Raw genomic sequence first — 16,283 nt, 5'->3', positions numbered from 1 at the left:
TACTCTCTGTTAATGAACCTATTAATATGCAGTGCTCGCTGTAACTTTATAATTATTACACTATGTTTGTCACTGATCCTATGAGTTCTGTCGTCCTGTATAATAAGAAGTTGTGGGTGCTTTCAGTAGTTCTAGACATTCTGCAGCATATGTTGTGAAGTAATAAAGATGCCAAAAAATAGAATTTTATTGCGTCCCAAAACTAGTGCAAAAAACCTATGTGCAATTAAAAAACAAATACAGTAAAAAATTCTGAAATAAATTAACAGAACTTACAAGGGGAAAGAATGTTTATGTCCATTTCAGTCCATTTTGCCCACACAAACAGCAACTGGGGCTCTCTCAGGTCAGTTTATGTTAAGCTGTTCTTACTGTCCTCCAGCATGGAGTGGGAGGCATAGAGACACAGCCCCTGATGCCACAGGGAAAGTTGGGGGCCTAGGGAGGTGCTAACATGGAGTTCTCCATTGACTGCAAAGGGAGGTGAGCCCATGCTTGTTGAACCTGTAGATCAAGAGGCTGCAGCATCTGTGTTTGCTGCTGGAGATGCCCCATTATGTCCTAGTGCAGCTCCCTCCCTCTCCTTTTCCTGCTGGGACTCCTGGGCCTTTCTCCATGCTGTCAGAAATATTCACCCACCAGCCCCTCTGCTCACAGTCCAAAACGGCACTGTCTTGCAGAATCTCAGAGAACATATCCTTCTGAGTCATCTTCTTTTTCCTCCTTATCCAGGTCAGGCTTTCAACAAGTGTGGAGGGGGACGCCTCCAGGCCACAACCGCAGCAGACACAGAAAAAATACCCAGCGGTATCGTATTTATAAAGTGAAAGTTAAGTTTCAGAACTCCCTTCCCTTGCTCTCCTTAAGTTTTAAACAAGACATGCTTATTGACACTTCAGCTCCAGAGTGCCTGTGCCCAGCACTGCTCTCCAGCTCCAGCCATGGTGAGCATGGCCCAGCAGGGCCATGGGGGAAAATGAGGAGGGAATTGTTCTGTAGGATGAAACAATAACATTTTGGCCCCCAGGGGTATGAATGCAGGGCAATGGTGCTGAGTACTGGCACTATTTTCCACAGGCAGTGGTGATTTTAGCTGGTCTCTTGCTTCTGAGGTTAACCAAGGCACAGAGAGCACAGCTGCTGCTGGCATCCCAAAGCCACTTGGGCCCATATGCTGCTGGCCTATTTACCGCTATGGTGCCTGCTGAAGTCATTGCGGACTGGCGTGGGAAAGTGTCCTACTGCAGAGGAAGAAATGAGACTGCCATCCCTAGAAAGCTTTGGGAGAAGATTGCGGAGTATGAAAGTTTCATCGAGATCTCTCAGGAGGATTCAAGGGACATCCCTGTGTACATAAACAAACTGCTCTGCATGGCCTCCCTTGCCTGACTCTACAAGGAAATGAAAACTAGATAACTCTACCTCTGGTTTGATGTACCACTACCTCTTCTAGGAGGAGTAAATTAATGAAAAGTCAATACCTGCTTCCTGCTGCACTGGGTCAGGCACCATCTGTACATTTAATCACTGTCATGGGAACTGCATTCACACATTTACCCAAGGCTCCTTTCCCCACTCGCCCGAGCTCTGCTGCTACGACTGACTAGACAGCGGTGGAGCCTCAAACGGATCCTGGCTCGCAGCATAGTTGGACACCCCTGACCGCATGTCCCCCATCCTCCTCCTCACTGTTCACAACGGAGGTCTGTCTCTCAGGCTCCTCGGCAAGTATGGCATGCAGCTCATTGTAACAGCAGCAGGTCTGTAGCTCAGCACTAGATCAACTGTTGGGTCCCCATGCCTTCTGGTATGCCTCTTACAGTTCCTTAGCTTTCACACGTCATCGCTGCTGATTCCTGTCATACCCCTTCACCTGCATCCCCCATGTAATCTGTCACATTTTTGTGGCTGTTCCATGCCTCCATAGTCCCTTTTCCCCACAGGCCAAGGAGATCTGATGCCTCTTGTTTATTCCAGGCAGGAATGCATCTGGAGCATGTAGCCAGCAGGGTCGGTTTGGCAGTTGCACACAACAATGTGCATGGTGTGTTCACAAGCTGGGCAATCAGGAAAAGGCATTTCAAAAACTTGTGAGGTTTTTAGTGAGGGTGAGTGGGTAGCTTCGGATCTCTGTAACCCCTGGGCAGCAGAGTTCACACTTCTGACCAAAGCAGTGAGTTTCAAGCATTGTGGGACAGCTTCTGGAGGACTGTTCAGGTCAATATAGATCAGACAGTGTCTACAATATATTTGATCAACCACAGTACGTCCACCATGGCTCGATGCCATTTGGGCAGGTGGAGTTACTGCGTTGCTGTAACAGGGTGTTTACACAGGCAGGAGACAAATTTGTATCTCATGCAAAACTAGGTTGATGCAAGGCAACTTACATCAACCTAACTTTGTAGTATAGACCAGTCCTGAGAGGCAGATACTGAGAGAGTGAAATCAAAGTTCCTCAAAACGATGTAGTGAGCTTGAGATGTGAACGTTGCAGACACACTCAAACTTTTAAAATAACTCAATTAAAAATAACTGCAACTCTGCTGACAAATAAACAACAGAGCAATTTTCCCCTTTTGGGCTGAGGTTCAACAGTCAGCAGTTCTGATAGCAAGATTGATCCCATCTCCAAACTTGGGGGGGGGGGGGGGGGGACAAAAAATACCACCTTGGTAGAAAGACTCTAGACTTGGCACTTTTAATCAATATTCAGCATCAGGCAAATGACAGCATAATACAGATGAAAGACAAAACAACCACTTAAGCATCCCTCGTCCAGTTTAGAGTTATATTTTGTCCTTGCATATGTACATGTTTATTCATACATTCCCGAGCACTCAACGCAGGCCCTTGTCTTCACTAGGGGAAAAAATGGCATGTTCCTACCTCGAAGTAAAACTCTAGCGAAGACAAGGCAGTTTGGAGTTTTTACATAAATTAACAGATTGGCCTGTTAAAGGCTATGGGTCAAACCTTGAAGACAAGGCACTAACTCACACAGGGGCTGATGCAGACAAGCCCACAGAATCAGGAACCACTCCTCTGCTCTACTGCACTGAACAAATCTTGGATGCTTGAGAGAATCTTCCCACAATGTTTACTATAGGATTATACATATAGGGTATGTCTACACTGCAGCTGGGAGCTACCCTCCCAGCGCAGGTAGACAGACTCGTGCTAGTTAAGCTTGAACTAGCATGTAAAAATAGCAGCATGGTTGGCCCTGGTGGAGACGCAGGCTAGCCACCCTAGCTCAGATCCAGGGGGTTGGGAGTGCCTGAGAGCCCAAGCCACAAAATCCACACTGATATTTTTTGTGCGATAGCTCAAGCCTAACTAGCACAAGTCTGTCTGCCTGCGACCAGCTGCAGTGTAGACTGCCCAGACATTCTTTCCTCCATGGCAAAATAACATGCCCAAGGGTGTGAGTACTGAATTTTTTACTAAGCAAAACCAAGAGAGAGATTTCACTGTTGCAACATACTTGATCATTTTTAATCTACTTTTAAATTAGACTATACTCTTAAAGGCCTGTATCTTATATTGATATTTCCTTAAATAATAAATAATGTGTGTCAATATGCAGCAGTGGAGAATTTCAACACAAATTACATATTAACTTATGGCATAACTTTTCTAGCAATAAAGTTACCTTCAGAGGTGTGAGCTGTCATTTCACAAAAATCACACTGCTCTCTAGGTGGTCTCACTGACAACTCTGATGTCACACTACAGGGGGGGGGAAATAGCTTAATATTAAAAAATAAATCAATTCCCCTTCTACAAACAGCCAAACACACACACCCATCTCTTCTAAAGGCTTTCCCCTTATTTCTGTTGGGCTAGTAAGAGTCGCTTGTTTGCCCATTACAAGTGGATGCTTCAAACATTAACGATATGCCTCACGGGTTTTAGTTTCAAAGAAGTTTTTTTTTTTTTTTTAAACCAGGCGCAGCAAAGCACAGCTCACCGGGTAGGGGCCCGATCCAGCCGAGCGTGCATCGCGTTCACGGCGGATGGAGGCAGCCCCATTGTGCCCACGAGGAAGCGCTGCTGGGCCGGCAGAATGGGGCCCTGGGCTACGTGCCTGTGGGTCCTTCCCAGCCGCGCCCCACCTGGCCGGTCTCTCCCCCTGCACGCAAGGGGGGCGGCAGGTCCGATCACGCCCAGAGACGCCGTGGAGAATATCCTCCCCCGCCCGCTCCCGCCTTTGCTTCTGCACCCTACACGCCGGGGTCTCCCGCGAAACGCGGCGGCGTGAGCCCCCCACCCCTGCGGCGCACCGGGCCTCCTGCCCCCGTGACGCCAGGCTGGGGTCTCCCTGGCCGGCGGGCCCCTGCGCCCTGAATGCCTGGGGCTCCCCGGGGCTGGGGGGTCAGAGTCCGGGGGCCCCGGCGGCACGCGGCAGCCCCCTCCCCGTGGCTACCTGCGGCCGCTGCCATGGGGGTTCCCGAGCGCTGCCGCCGCCGCGAGCTCAGGTCCCCGGCCGTGGTTGCCATGGGGACAGCGACCGCACGCGCTTCTCGTGCGGCCGGAGGGTTCTCCAGTGCGCCTGCGTCCCCTCGTCCCACTCAGGTAAGGAACGAGCCCCGCGGGCACTGCTAGGGAAGGCGCTGAGCGAGCCTGCCCCTGGTCGAGGGTCACCCTCGCACGCCCCCACGCAGGGCGGGCTGATGCCGAGACCCAGCGGTTGCTGGCGCGGAGCCTTCCCTGTGCCAGCAAAGCCCCTCGCTTGCGAGACATGCCATGCATTAGCTTGGGGTATCCCCGGAGCGCCGTGAAACTGGGGACCCCTCCCAGGAGTGCTCTGCAACGGGGTGCAACTGGCCCGGTGAATGCATTGAACTGGGGTGCTCTGCAATGCCGTGAGCCTGGGGATCCCTCCCCATGAAGAACATATGGGAGCAGAGTCCCCCTACACAGCCATGAAAATACCTCTCCATACAGAGGAGTTCATTCTGAAAAGCCACAAACTTGGGGTTCCCTCCACAGGAGGATGTTTGATTGGGGTCCTCCCTGCAAAACCACAAACTGCCTACCTCCCTCTCCCCCTCACACAAGCCTTGGAATTGGTTGAGTCTCATCCTGTGATGGCATCCATTTGTCAGAACCATGAAATTGGAGGGTTGATAGGGGTGCCCCTAACAGACTTCACTGGAAGTACTCCTTTTTCTGGTGCTCTGACCCGCTTTGTGTGTCTCTTTAATGGATGCCTTACATGTTGCTTAATGGAGGAATTGTTAGGAGGCAGTCCCAACCCCCTACCCCTTGGATGAAATAGCACCCTGCATAATTGCACGTTATTACTGGGCAATCTCTCTTGATGTGCCCAGGTTTGCTGGATCAGTAACCTACCCCCAGGACTTCTCCCCCTCAAGGGAAATTCTCCAACACTGTGGAGCTGAACCATTCTGAAACCCTACATCTAGGGCTAGCCAGGAGTCTGACCCCTTGAGAGCTTCCCCCAACCTCCCATTCTTGCTCTCCCCCCGGGACACTCCCACTCTGCTCAGGTCTCTCCCCGGATGATGGCCAAAACCGCCTGACCCAACTTTGGGCTCCCACAGGCAGAATCTACAAGAATTGGTCCAGAACCACCAGTCAATAATTGTCTTCACACAACCAGCAGGTAGCAAGGTCCTGTAAGCACTGGACCATCTTCTTCACCAACCTGTGTTCTCCACCACATGTATGCTACTGGTCTGTCTCCCCCACCTAGGAAGGACTAATGACCAGCACACCCAACACTCTGCAGGCCTCCAACTGAGCTTTATAGGGAGCTCCTGCCCCTTCTGCACTGTGTCTGATGATTGACCAGGACAGGTTGGTCCCAGGCCTCCTGACATCCTTAAAGGGGCAGACCAGCCTGTTCACACAGGTGTCTGTATCGGTCCCTCTCATTTAATACATTTTTCTGCTGTCTGTCACTGTCTTAATATTACCCTTGTATACAGGACATGTGCAGCTGCCTCTCACAGGGCAGAAGCAGGGTGTATGAAGTGCACAAACTTTGGTTCTACATCAAAAATAGAAAACTATTCCAACCTGCATGTTTGGAACTATTCCAACTAATCCCAAACTGCATGGTTATGATGGCTACTGCTTTGTCTCCAAATCCGAGCTTCTTTCCCTCTCTCCCCATCTCTTTTTCCATTCATAGGAACACAAGAATCACCATACTGGATCAGATATGTGGTCCATCCAGTCCAATATCCTGCTGAGGGAGTGGCCAGCACTGGATTCTTCAGAAGAACATGCAAGAAATGCTGCAGTAGGCAGATGAGGGATAATTTGCTCCCTAAAAATTCTCCTCTTAGCCCCTAATAGTCAGAGATTGGTTTAAATCCCAAGTCATGAGATTTTATATGCCTTCCAAAACTTTTTTTTTTTTTTAGCATTTACTATTATAATTCTGGATATTCTTGTTATAAGTGTCCAATCTCTTTTTGAATCTTGCTAATTTCTTGGCTTCAAGGGCATCCTGTGACAATGAGTTCTGCAGTCTAATTTACGGCTTGTGTGAAAAAGTATTTCCTTTTATCAGCTTTGAATTTGCTGCCTTTCAATTTCATTGGTTGTTCCCTTGTTCTTGTTTTATGAGATCGGGCAACAGACATTCTGAATCCAATTTCTCTATACCACTTGTTATTTTGTATATTTTTCATTCCTCTCTCCCTTTCTGCTGATGCTTGCAAACAGCTCATCTTTGGGATTATGACATCCTTTCAGGTGAGATTATGATGTAGAGGTAAATGAGTCAGCCACCAGCCTCTTGATTTTTCCTCCCATTGTTTTCTCTGCTGCTGCTGCTACTCTTTGAACATTGACTTATGGGATCATGATGTCCACCCCAGTAGGTTTAAGACATCAGATGCAAGTGAGCTAATCACCTCCTCTTCCTATTATTCCCTGTTTTCCTTTATTTAGTAACATTCTGCAATCCTAGGATTTTAAATGCATATATACATATGATTCAAATGACACGTACCTTGTCCATATTGGTCAGAAACTATAGAAGTAATAAATGTCATGTAAAATGGTGATATCATTTGTAAAACTCTGCTATTATTGAATTATTATTTAATATAGTAGTGGTCAGAGGCCTGAGCTGAGATCTGGAGGCCATTGTGCTAGGGGCAGTATAATCATAAAACTATATCCAACATGGTGCCTGTTGCACAAAACCCATAGGACAACTCTCTGGTCCTGATTCAGCAAAGCATTTAAACACATCCTTAGCCTAAATGTGGATAATCCTGTTCCTATTCAGCCAAGCACATAGGCACATGCTTTAAATTAAGTGTTTTGCTGCCTTTGAGCCTATAAAGGCGTGATGCTTCTTAGGTTCATCAACTCCCACTGAAATCAAGATCATGCCCCAGCTGAGCAAAAATTCCAAAGCAATACTAGAATATGAAAATTGGGACACTTTAATGATAGAAAAGATCTAATTTCCAGGAGGTATCACTGTTTGGTGCTCCAGTAAACTGGAAACTTTGAAAAAAACACTGAATTTTGGGAGGAGAAATCCAAATTGATCTGTACTGAAAACATTTTAAGAATATGAGCACATCTCCTCTGCTGGTATAAACTTTTATAGCTCAATGGAGCTATGCTGATTTACACCAAATGAGGATCTGCCACATAAAACTTACTTCAAAAAAGGTCTTGAATTTATTTCAAAACACACTGAATGCATCCGATGAAGTGAGCTGTAGCTCACGAAAGCTTATGCTCAAATAAATTGGTTAGTCTCTAAGGTGCCACAAGTACTCCTTTTCTTTTTGCGAATACAGACTAACACGGCTGCTACTCTGAAACCTATGTAAGAACTGTTTATTCAATTTAAAATCACTTGACAATATAGGGCCAAATTCTGCTCTTGGTTACACTGGTATAAATTGCAGTAACTGCTTTAGCTTCAATGGCATTACTCCAAATTTACACTGGTGTAGCTGAGAACAAAATTTGGTCCAAATAATTTTATACCTAGGACTTTCTGGCGCATTGGGCTAAATTCAGTCATGGTCTAAGCATGGTGTAAGCATCTCTGTTGACTTCAGTAGCATTTCATCCACTGAATTTGGCCCTTTGTGCCTTTACCAATACACTAAGGGCCAAAAAATGTCTTTATTTTCATTCTTTCAAGCTTTGGATGTCAGTGAGTAACATCAGCTTCAGTGGTATGGGTGCATCTGAAGTCAGAATCTGTCCCTAAATATTGAACTATTTCATCCTTTGATTGTTATTTATTTAAGTGCGTTAAAGTTGGAATATTACTGATTCCTTATTGTTTTCTCTTTAGAGTTAAAAATAAGTAGCACAGATGGTTGAGTTTCAGCAGAGCCCTGATGCCATCACAGTGAATGTTCATTTCTCAAGAGCAGATACCACAATTCTTGAGAATGACAGTTTGCAGATTTCACAGGAAACACAAGAGACTAAAGAACTAGAGGAGGATGCTCTACCTGTACACGTCACAGATCGGATATTTTTTATTGATTTAGCCAATAAGCAACAGACAACTATCCCTTTACAAATCTTTGAACTGGAAGATCTGGAAGAATTGCACTTGGAAAAAAACTTAATTGAAAACATCCCAGGTGACATCCATCGTCTTAAGAAGGTGAAAGTTCTCTATCTGAATAAGAACTACATACACAACATATGTGAAGAACTTGGGGAGCTGAAAAATCTTCAGAGCTTAGATTTAAGTAGCAATCCACTCTCTTACAGTTCGCTGCATATAATCAGCAAACTGCAGGCTCTCCGTCAGCTCAGGCTCTATGATGTAAACTTGGATGAGTTCCCAGTGGAGATCTGTAAATGCCTCCATCATGTTGAGCTGCTTGGACTCTCTGGCAATAATCTAAGGTATCTGCCTAAAGAAGTAGTGAATCTGAGACAACTTAAAGAGATCTACCTGCAAAAAAACAGATTTGAAAGCTTTCCCCTGGAGCTTTGTCACCTTCTTAACCTGGAAATACTAGATCTGGAACAAAATCGAGTGAGTTTTGTCCCGGAAGAGATTGTATCTTTAACAAACTTAGTGAAATTATTTTTAGCTTTCAATAACCTGTTATCAGTCCCTGATACATTGCATCACTGCCGGAGACTGACTGTGCTTGATTTGTCTAATAACCTCCTGCGTAGGCTCCCTCCTAGCTTCAAGCAGCTCACAGAAATGAACGAGCTTGGTCTGTCTGGTAACAACTTGGAAAAGTTTCCACGTCAGATTTGCCACTGGATGTCCCTTTGCCTCATTTATTTGAAAAACACTGGCTTGCAAATGCTACCATCTTCCTTTACCAGATTAACCTGTATCAAGATATTAGATCTTAGTGAAAATTTCTTTGATGAATTCCCTAAAGAGATTTGTGCTATGGAAAATCTGGAAATATTGTCACTGGATGACAATCAAATACGTGAGGTATTGATTTCTTTATTTTTGGCGTGGGATTCTAGATACACTTCAAATTCACTAGGCTAATATGCATCTCAAATGTAATAGTATGAGCCACTTAACTCTACAACATAGGGAGATAATCATATGTACGGTCTTTTGGGGCAGGATCCATCTTTTTGTTCTGTGTTTGTACAGCACCTGGCACAATGGGGTCTTGGCCCATCACTGGTGTTCCTAGATGCTAAAATAATAAATAGTAATAATAATAATACAAGCCTGACTTCAAGGACGTGAGACTCAAGAATATGTAAGCCTCTAAAGTATGCAAACCCCAGCAATCCTTATGCCAGGCAGCACAGCCACATAGAGATGCCACTGATTGGGGAAACAGGAAACAAAAGATTCTGTTCCTGGCTCTGCCATTGTCCAGCTGTGTGATCCTGGGCAGGTCACTTCACCTCTTTGCCTCAGTCTCTCAATCTCTAAAACAGAGCTGATAATACTTACTTTCCTTTGCAAAGCGCTCTGAGATCTTTGGCTGGAAAGCACCACTATAACTGTTGAATATTATTTTACAGGGAAGAGGTCTACCCAATGCAGAAGCCAAAATGTTTCCAACTTCCCATACAGTGAGACTTCCTATTGTAATTTCTCTTCTCTCTTCCCAATTTAGGGACATGCCTTTTGCTGGGGTGGTCTCATCCATGTTAGTCACTGGATGAGGGCAGCTGTAGAAGCAATATAATTTACCTTCCCTTTCTCATTTCTCCTCCATTGCAATTCAGAGCCGGTTTATCATGATTCAGTCTACCCTCCACCACGCAGGGGAGTTAGGTATCAGTAACCTGGCAGTTCCCACTGTCCCTGCTAGCCCCATTCAATGAGTGTCAATACCAAAGCTGGCCTGCAACTTAATTTTTAATCTATTCAGATAGCTACAGCTCACTCTTCTTTAACACATGTTTACAGGCATTGAGCTATCTAAGGTATTCTAATTATTCATTGTTTTCCTTTAACATTAACGGGAGTCTTGAAACTATATCCCAAGGCATCAAGAATCCTTTCACCTCTAAGTACTTGATGGCCCCAATCCTGTAATAAGGTCCTTGCAGGTACTGGGGTGCAAAGCATGAGCTTCATAAAGGATGGGAGCCTAGATTGCCCAAGAATGATATGATATGGAAGAATTGTACTTCGGTGCTTTACTTGAAGGATATTTTCTTTGATGCTTGTGCAGTGTTCATTATAAGGTGGGGTGGCCAAATTTACTGACCCTGGGAGCTGCAGATGATAATCTTCAGAAGTTTGAGAACCTAGCAGGCCTGCCAGGAGTTGGGGCTTCTGCCCTGCAGCGGGGTGGTGGGGGTCTCGAGGCTTCTGCCCTGCAGGAGATGCCTGCCAAGACTTGGGGCTTCTGCCCAGAGAGGCGTCTGCCAAGGCTCGGGGCTTCTGCCCTGCTCCTGTTGAAGCTCCGGCAGGTGCTTCCTGTGGGGCTGATGCCCCAAGACCCCCCTTCCCTCTGGGTAGACGCTCCTAACCTGACCACTGCACTGTGGGGCTGAAACCCTGAGCTCCCCACACCCAGTGGAAAATGTGAGGGATGACATGGTGGGTTCCACGAGCTGCACTTTAACTATAAAAGAACCGCGTGCGGCTCGCAAGACATGGTTTGGCCACCCCTGTTATAAGGCATTATGTACAAGCTGTTTGTGATATGAGACACTGCTATACACTACCCAAACGCAGCAAGGTGCTAGAATAACCCATTCTTAAAGCCATTGGAGCAGATGAGTGACAGTAGCTTAATTAAAATTGCAGTTAATAAAACTACTGATAGTTATTATGTTCAGAACGTTTCTTTCCTAATGCTGATGTGCATGACAGCCTCACTACCCCCTGTAACCAACTGCCACTGACAAGCAGATATTCAGCCAGGAAAAAAGGAACCAAAACCAAACCACTAAAAAGTGATATGGTAACCTGCTTTGAATAGCAGAGATTAGATGCTAAAAGGGCCTGGTTCCATTTATTCCTCTCTTTTTCTGAAGTAACCGTCTGATAATTGCACTTGCCTAGTATCAATAAATGTGACATACTATTTGAAACAGAGCAGGAGGCAAGTTTACAATGGATGTACAAGTTGTTAATGCTTTTAGATCCATTATCTTATTCTAGCCTAGGGGACAATTATACAGCTGAAATCTGTCAATACATGAACAACAATAATGGGTGTCTTGCTCTTAGGGCATCAAACACATTTCCCTTTTGTGATATAATGCAATCCTCCCCATCTTCTGCCAGGAGATCATGATTTGTGTTACTTTTTTTCCCTTGAAGGCTAAATTTGTGGAAGTGGTAATATATGCAAATGATCCAATTTAACATTTTAATTTACGTAAATTATCTTATAATACACAGATACTTTCAGAGGAATTGGGAAGCACAGGAACTGTTCTTACATTTCATTCTCCAGGTAGCCTCTTCTGGAAGGAACATATATGCTAAGAAATAGCCTAATTCAGATAAAGTTTACATGGAGACACCTTTCAGTCACGGAATATAGCAGGGAAATGTTGCAAAAATTTCAGCCATAATATGGCAATGTAATAGAATGGGGCCAGCATGATATTCTTCATTGATCTGTAGTAATGTGACAGAGTATTTCCCAGAACTACAAACAACAAATAACAAAACATAGCTATTTAACGGAGATAAATGTATTTTTTTTAAATGTATGTTTTGGAACATGCCTAGATACTGCCAGAGGTGAGGGGACTCTCTAACTTAAAATGCCTTGGTCTGACTGGAAACAGATTCAGTGTCTTTCCAGAGGAAGTTTTTCTCCTTCAGTCATTAGAGAAATTATATCTGGGACAAGATAAAGGGATCAAATTCATGACTCTTCCAAGAGACATCAGCAAACTGCAGGTAAGAAAAAGAGGAGGGAGAGGAGCTCAATAATAACTCTGCCTGGTACCACAAAGAAGCACAGAAGAAGTAAGCTGTTTGAAGAGAACGAATCCCAATCCCGCAGGCCTTCCACAAGTGCACCTTCCATGGACTTCAGTGGGATTTGGTGTACAGGGCCTGGAAACAGCAGGTGCTGAGCACACTAAAGTCCCATTTAATTCAATGGGACACAGCACCTTGCAGAACTGGGGCCACTGAGGTCTGGCAGGATTGGGTAAAACATTTGTAACAAACAGGTCTTGTTAAAGTTGATAGACCCAAGACTTAGGTATCTCTATCTATCTATATTATATATAACCTAGTTCACATAGATTCTCTATTATTTCCTTCTCCTTATGTGGAATAGGTTATGTATGTTTATCTTTCTGATCCCATAAAATGTGTTGGGCCTCTACACCAGGGCTGTAGCATTGTTAAACCCGTGTTTTACTGGGTGCTCAATCACCCCCAAGGCCTAGGCAATAAGCCACTTTCCAATTGCTGATGGAATTCATGTTTTCCCTTCTCTTTGCCTGCCTGCAGAGCAGCCGCTATACCTTTCAAGAGGTTGCTAGCATGCAGGAGTGACAGAAGGACCACATAGTGCATGTACATGACTATGAACCAAGGCAAAGGAAGAAAATTCTCAAGCCTTGATAGGTCATGCGGCACTTTAAAGGGACGCTCAAACTCGGAGAACACTGCTGGATACATTTATCCAGTTATATCACACTCATTACCATAGTATCTGAGCACCTAACAATGCTATCTCCCCAGTCGTATGCTTTGCATTTGCCGATGTTCAGTTGTACATTGTTCAATGATCTCCCTAAGGAAACAAATCCTTTTTTAAACAGAAAATCATGCACATTTTTTTCCAGAATCTGAAAGAGCTGTACCTAGAGAACAATTGTCTGGAGTACCTGCCACCTTCCATCGGCTTGCTGAGCAACCTAGAAATAGTTGACTGTCACAACAACCTCCTTAAAGAACTCCCAGACTCCATATGTCAAGTACAAGGTGAAAAAACATCCTATGCATTTGTGTCTGTAAGGGCACAAGTTTAAGCAGGGATTTCAGAGTTCAAAGACTTCCTCTTCTCATCCAGACACCTTTCCTGGTCCAAATGAGAGACTAGGCTGAGTAATCTGTATTATTAAAAATTCTTATTGTCTGATGATCTGTTGAAGACTTTCCCCTATTTAATAGATTTAGATGCAATATACACCATGGGAAAGTTAATGATCTGCAGATATAAGTGGCATTGTTTTTTCAAATTGGTTGATGACAAAGTAGAACAATTAACAATTCTTGCAGCTTTCTTACCAAGAAAGCATTTTGCTGCCTCACAAAACTCCCCTGAGTATGAGGCACAGATGCAGTGTGTAGGTGGTGTTTATGTAACCCACACCCACTCAGTGTGGCCTTCTCTCCTCCCCTAATGATGGTTGGGCCACAAATAGAGGTCAATAAGCCTGATTTCAGCCTTGGCTAACAGACAGGTGTCTTTTAAGCTTAGAGGATCATACTTTAAGATCCCCAGCTCCCAAGTCTAGTTCTCATTGCCAGTGACCCACCTCAGGGTGTGGCATATCATTTAGAAAATGAAGCTTTCTGTTGAGTGCTTCACTCTAGTTCTTATTTTGGGGGAAAAACAATTTTGTATTCTTGCAATTACCTTGAGCCTAAGCCTAAAAACTCATAACTCAGGGCTGTGGAAGTAGAAAGGCACAACAGCAATAACACCCTTCTTGTTGATATTTTTGTAGAAAAAAAAAAATTTGATCACACCATTAGAACAAACATATTGGTGTTATTGAAGTCCTGTGAAAAATCTCTCCATGTTTGGGAACTAGGCCCTTTATACTATAGAATGAAATAATATATTGATGTACTGGGAAATATTTATATACACACAGTAAATATTTCACACCCCAGCAATACATTGTTTTATTGTAAACACACCCAGGGAAACACTCCAGATTATTATTAGTCTGTGCATTGCAGTTTTGTGATTTTATTTGTTTAGGTTTGCAAAGGTTGCTTGTTCAGAACAATCAGTTGTTCCAACTCCCAGAAAACTTGGACAATCTTCAGAAGTTGCAGCTTGTCTTGCTGGATGGGAACCCTATGACGGACCCCCCAGTTGAGGTGTGCAGCCAGGGGAAATTGGCTATCTGGGAGTATTTACGGGAAAAGAGGCATCAAAAGGCCAAGGCTACAAAGGTACAAGGCATAAGAGATCTACTACACTGCACAAACTGCATTATTAATAATCCAGTGTTTGACACAACATTCTACAGGGCATGCTATGCAAGGTCCTGCAGTATCTTAAAAATTCTGTGTCAGCTATGATGGGGCAGTAAAGCAGCAGACACTCCATTGCACACAATGAGGTATCTAGCTCATTGCCAAACGGGGAATGTGGGCTTGGCAGGGGGATGGCCACTGGGTCCATGCACAATGCAGATCCATTAAGCCAAATCCCTGCTTGGGGAAGAAGCTATAAGATGCAGCCTCTAGCCCCAAGACTGTAGAGCCTGGGGGCACAGAGATTCAGCCTGGAACAGCCCTAGATCAGTGATACTCAGACTGAGGCTCAGGAGCTGCAAGTGGCTCTTTAGTATGTCTCCTGCAGCTCTTTGTAGCACATATTAAAACAATGATAATTAACAACCAATCAGGATGCTTTTACTATGTTATTAGCCAATTGTAGAATACTTGGTCAGTCATTTTGCTGTGAGATTCTAATTATATAATATAAATGAGAGAGAGAAAAAGAAACAATGAATTACTGTGGCTCTTTTGGGTAATGGTGATTGCTAATTTGGCTCCTGAACCACTGTGGTTTGAGTATCACAGCCCTAGCTGGTTATTAGAAACTCAATCTACAGCACCAGTGGGCAGTAAAGTCGTTCTGCTCAAAAGATGGGGATGAGGAACAAAGGACAGGTCCTTCCTTCCCTGATTCTCCGTACTTCAAATTCTTCCCTTCCCACAGTTATTGTCTCTTATTTCTAACACATTGGTACCCAACACCTGAAAGGAAACAACTTCCCTTTTATTGGGCCCAAATTAGGACAATTAGCTAGGTCCAAATTCGCTGTGGGTATATGGGCTAATGTAACAGCCAAATAGGGACATCTGAAGTTGGGAAGATGACTCCTCTTCCCTTGAAGTCCTTGCCTGGACCAAAGAGTTGAGAGAACAACAATGAGAGTGTTCCCTCCCTTAGAGAAATTTTAGTTTAATTTTAAAATAGTACATGGAAATAATCTGAAAAATATAATTTAGTTGGTTGGCAGGTCCTCTTAATTTAAATTAATTTAGTCTAATCAGGAATTTAATCCCAGTTTACTCCAGCAGACCCCAATGCATTCAGCTTTTTGCATCAGTACTAGCCGACATAGTGCTCAATTCAATTGTTTGAAGTCACCCTCTTCTCCTCGAGGTAACAATATTGTTCCATCCTCTCTTTCAGATCCAGGCTTGGTGGCGTGGGCAGATGGTGCAGAAGGGGCTTGGAATTTTTGCTGAGCTTCAAAAACTGTTAAAGAAAGGAAAGAAAGATAAGAAAGGAAAAGAAAAGGGGAAAGAAAAGCCTGGCAAAGGTGCAAAGGGCAAAAAGTAGTAATTCCATATGATTTTTACATCAAACTGTTTATAGCTCTTGCACATTGGGAGGGCAGATATAGGGAGAGGCAAGAAAGTAAGGGATAGTCAATACTAAAATGTCCAGAATACTGAACAGAATAATGTCCAGAACATTAGAATTAAAAAAAATAACATAGGTGCTTTATGGCCAGTTTTGTGCATGTGTCAAAATGACTCCAGTTAAATGAGGTTAGATGGTAAAATAATGTATATGATTGCAAAGCACAAGGGTAATTGATTAACTGGAAGTGAATTGTATCTGTGGAGCTCT

At 44.2% G+C, this 16,283-nt stretch overlaps 2 protein-coding genes across 6 annotated transcripts in view; one reads left to right on the top strand and one right to left on the bottom strand.

The window, feature by feature from the left end:
- LRRC34 (leucine rich repeat containing 34) overlaps positions 1-4,628 on the bottom strand; it is a 23,584-nt gene extending 18,956 nt beyond the window's left edge. Inside the window, exons 1-2 of one of the 3 annotated variants that reach the window (XM_074963597.1) lie at positions 4,430-4,628; positions 3,656-3,732 (exon numbers count right to left, since the gene is read on the bottom strand). In XM_074963597.1, coding sequence (XP_074819698.1) covers positions 3,656-3,677 — 22 coding nt within the window. In that variant the 5' untranslated portion in view covers positions 3,678-3,732; positions 4,430-4,628. The remainder of the gene's footprint in view (positions 1-3,655; positions 3,733-4,429) is intronic. The other 2 variants (XM_074963596.1, XM_074963595.1) reach the window with 2 other exon arrangements.
- Positions 4,309-16,283, top strand: LRRIQ4 (leucine rich repeats and IQ motif containing 4). 3 transcript variants are annotated; one of them, XM_074963591.1, is made up of 6 exons: positions 4,309-4,578; positions 8,309-9,433; positions 12,164-12,337; positions 13,240-13,378; positions 14,388-14,584; positions 15,840-16,282. In XM_074963591.1, the coding sequence occupies exons 2-6, from the start codon at positions 8,330-8,332 to the stop codon at positions 15,987-15,989; spliced, it is 1,764 nt and encodes a 587-aa protein (XP_074819692.1). In that variant the 5' UTR covers positions 4,309-4,578; positions 8,309-8,329; the 3' UTR covers positions 15,990-16,282. The 3 variants fall into 3 exon arrangements, with proteins under 3 accessions (XP_074819692.1, XP_074819695.1, XP_074819693.1); XM_074963592.1 differs by lacking the exon at positions 4,309-4,578 and adding an exon at positions 6,453-6,732 and having other exon boundaries at positions 15,840-16,283; XM_074963594.1 differs by lacking the exon at positions 12,164-12,337 and having other exon boundaries at positions 4,311-4,578; positions 15,840-16,281.

Source organism: Natator depressus, chromosome 9 (genome assembly GCF_965152275.1).
Source record: "Natator depressus isolate rNatDep1 chromosome 9, rNatDep2.hap1, whole genome shotgun sequence".
Lineage (NCBI taxonomy): Eukaryota > Metazoa > Chordata > Testudines > Cheloniidae > Natator > Natator depressus.
The sequence above is the reverse complement of the archived record's forward strand: the minus strand, read 5'-3'. Positions and strand labels throughout refer to the sequence as shown.

Coding starts and splice junctions, on each gene's coding strand:
- LRRIQ4 (XM_074963592.1), top strand. CDS start 8,330: ATGGTTGAGTTTCAGCAGAGCCCTGATGCCATCACAGTGAATGTTCAT. Junction 13,379..14,387: donor CTCCATATGTCAAGTACAAG/GTGAAAAAACAT, acceptor TTATTTGTTTAG/GTTTGCAAAGGTTGCTTGTT. Junction 14,585..15,839: donor AAAAGGCCAAGGCTACAAAG/GTACAAGGCATA, acceptor CCTCTCTTTCAG/ATCCAGGCTTGGTGGCGTGG.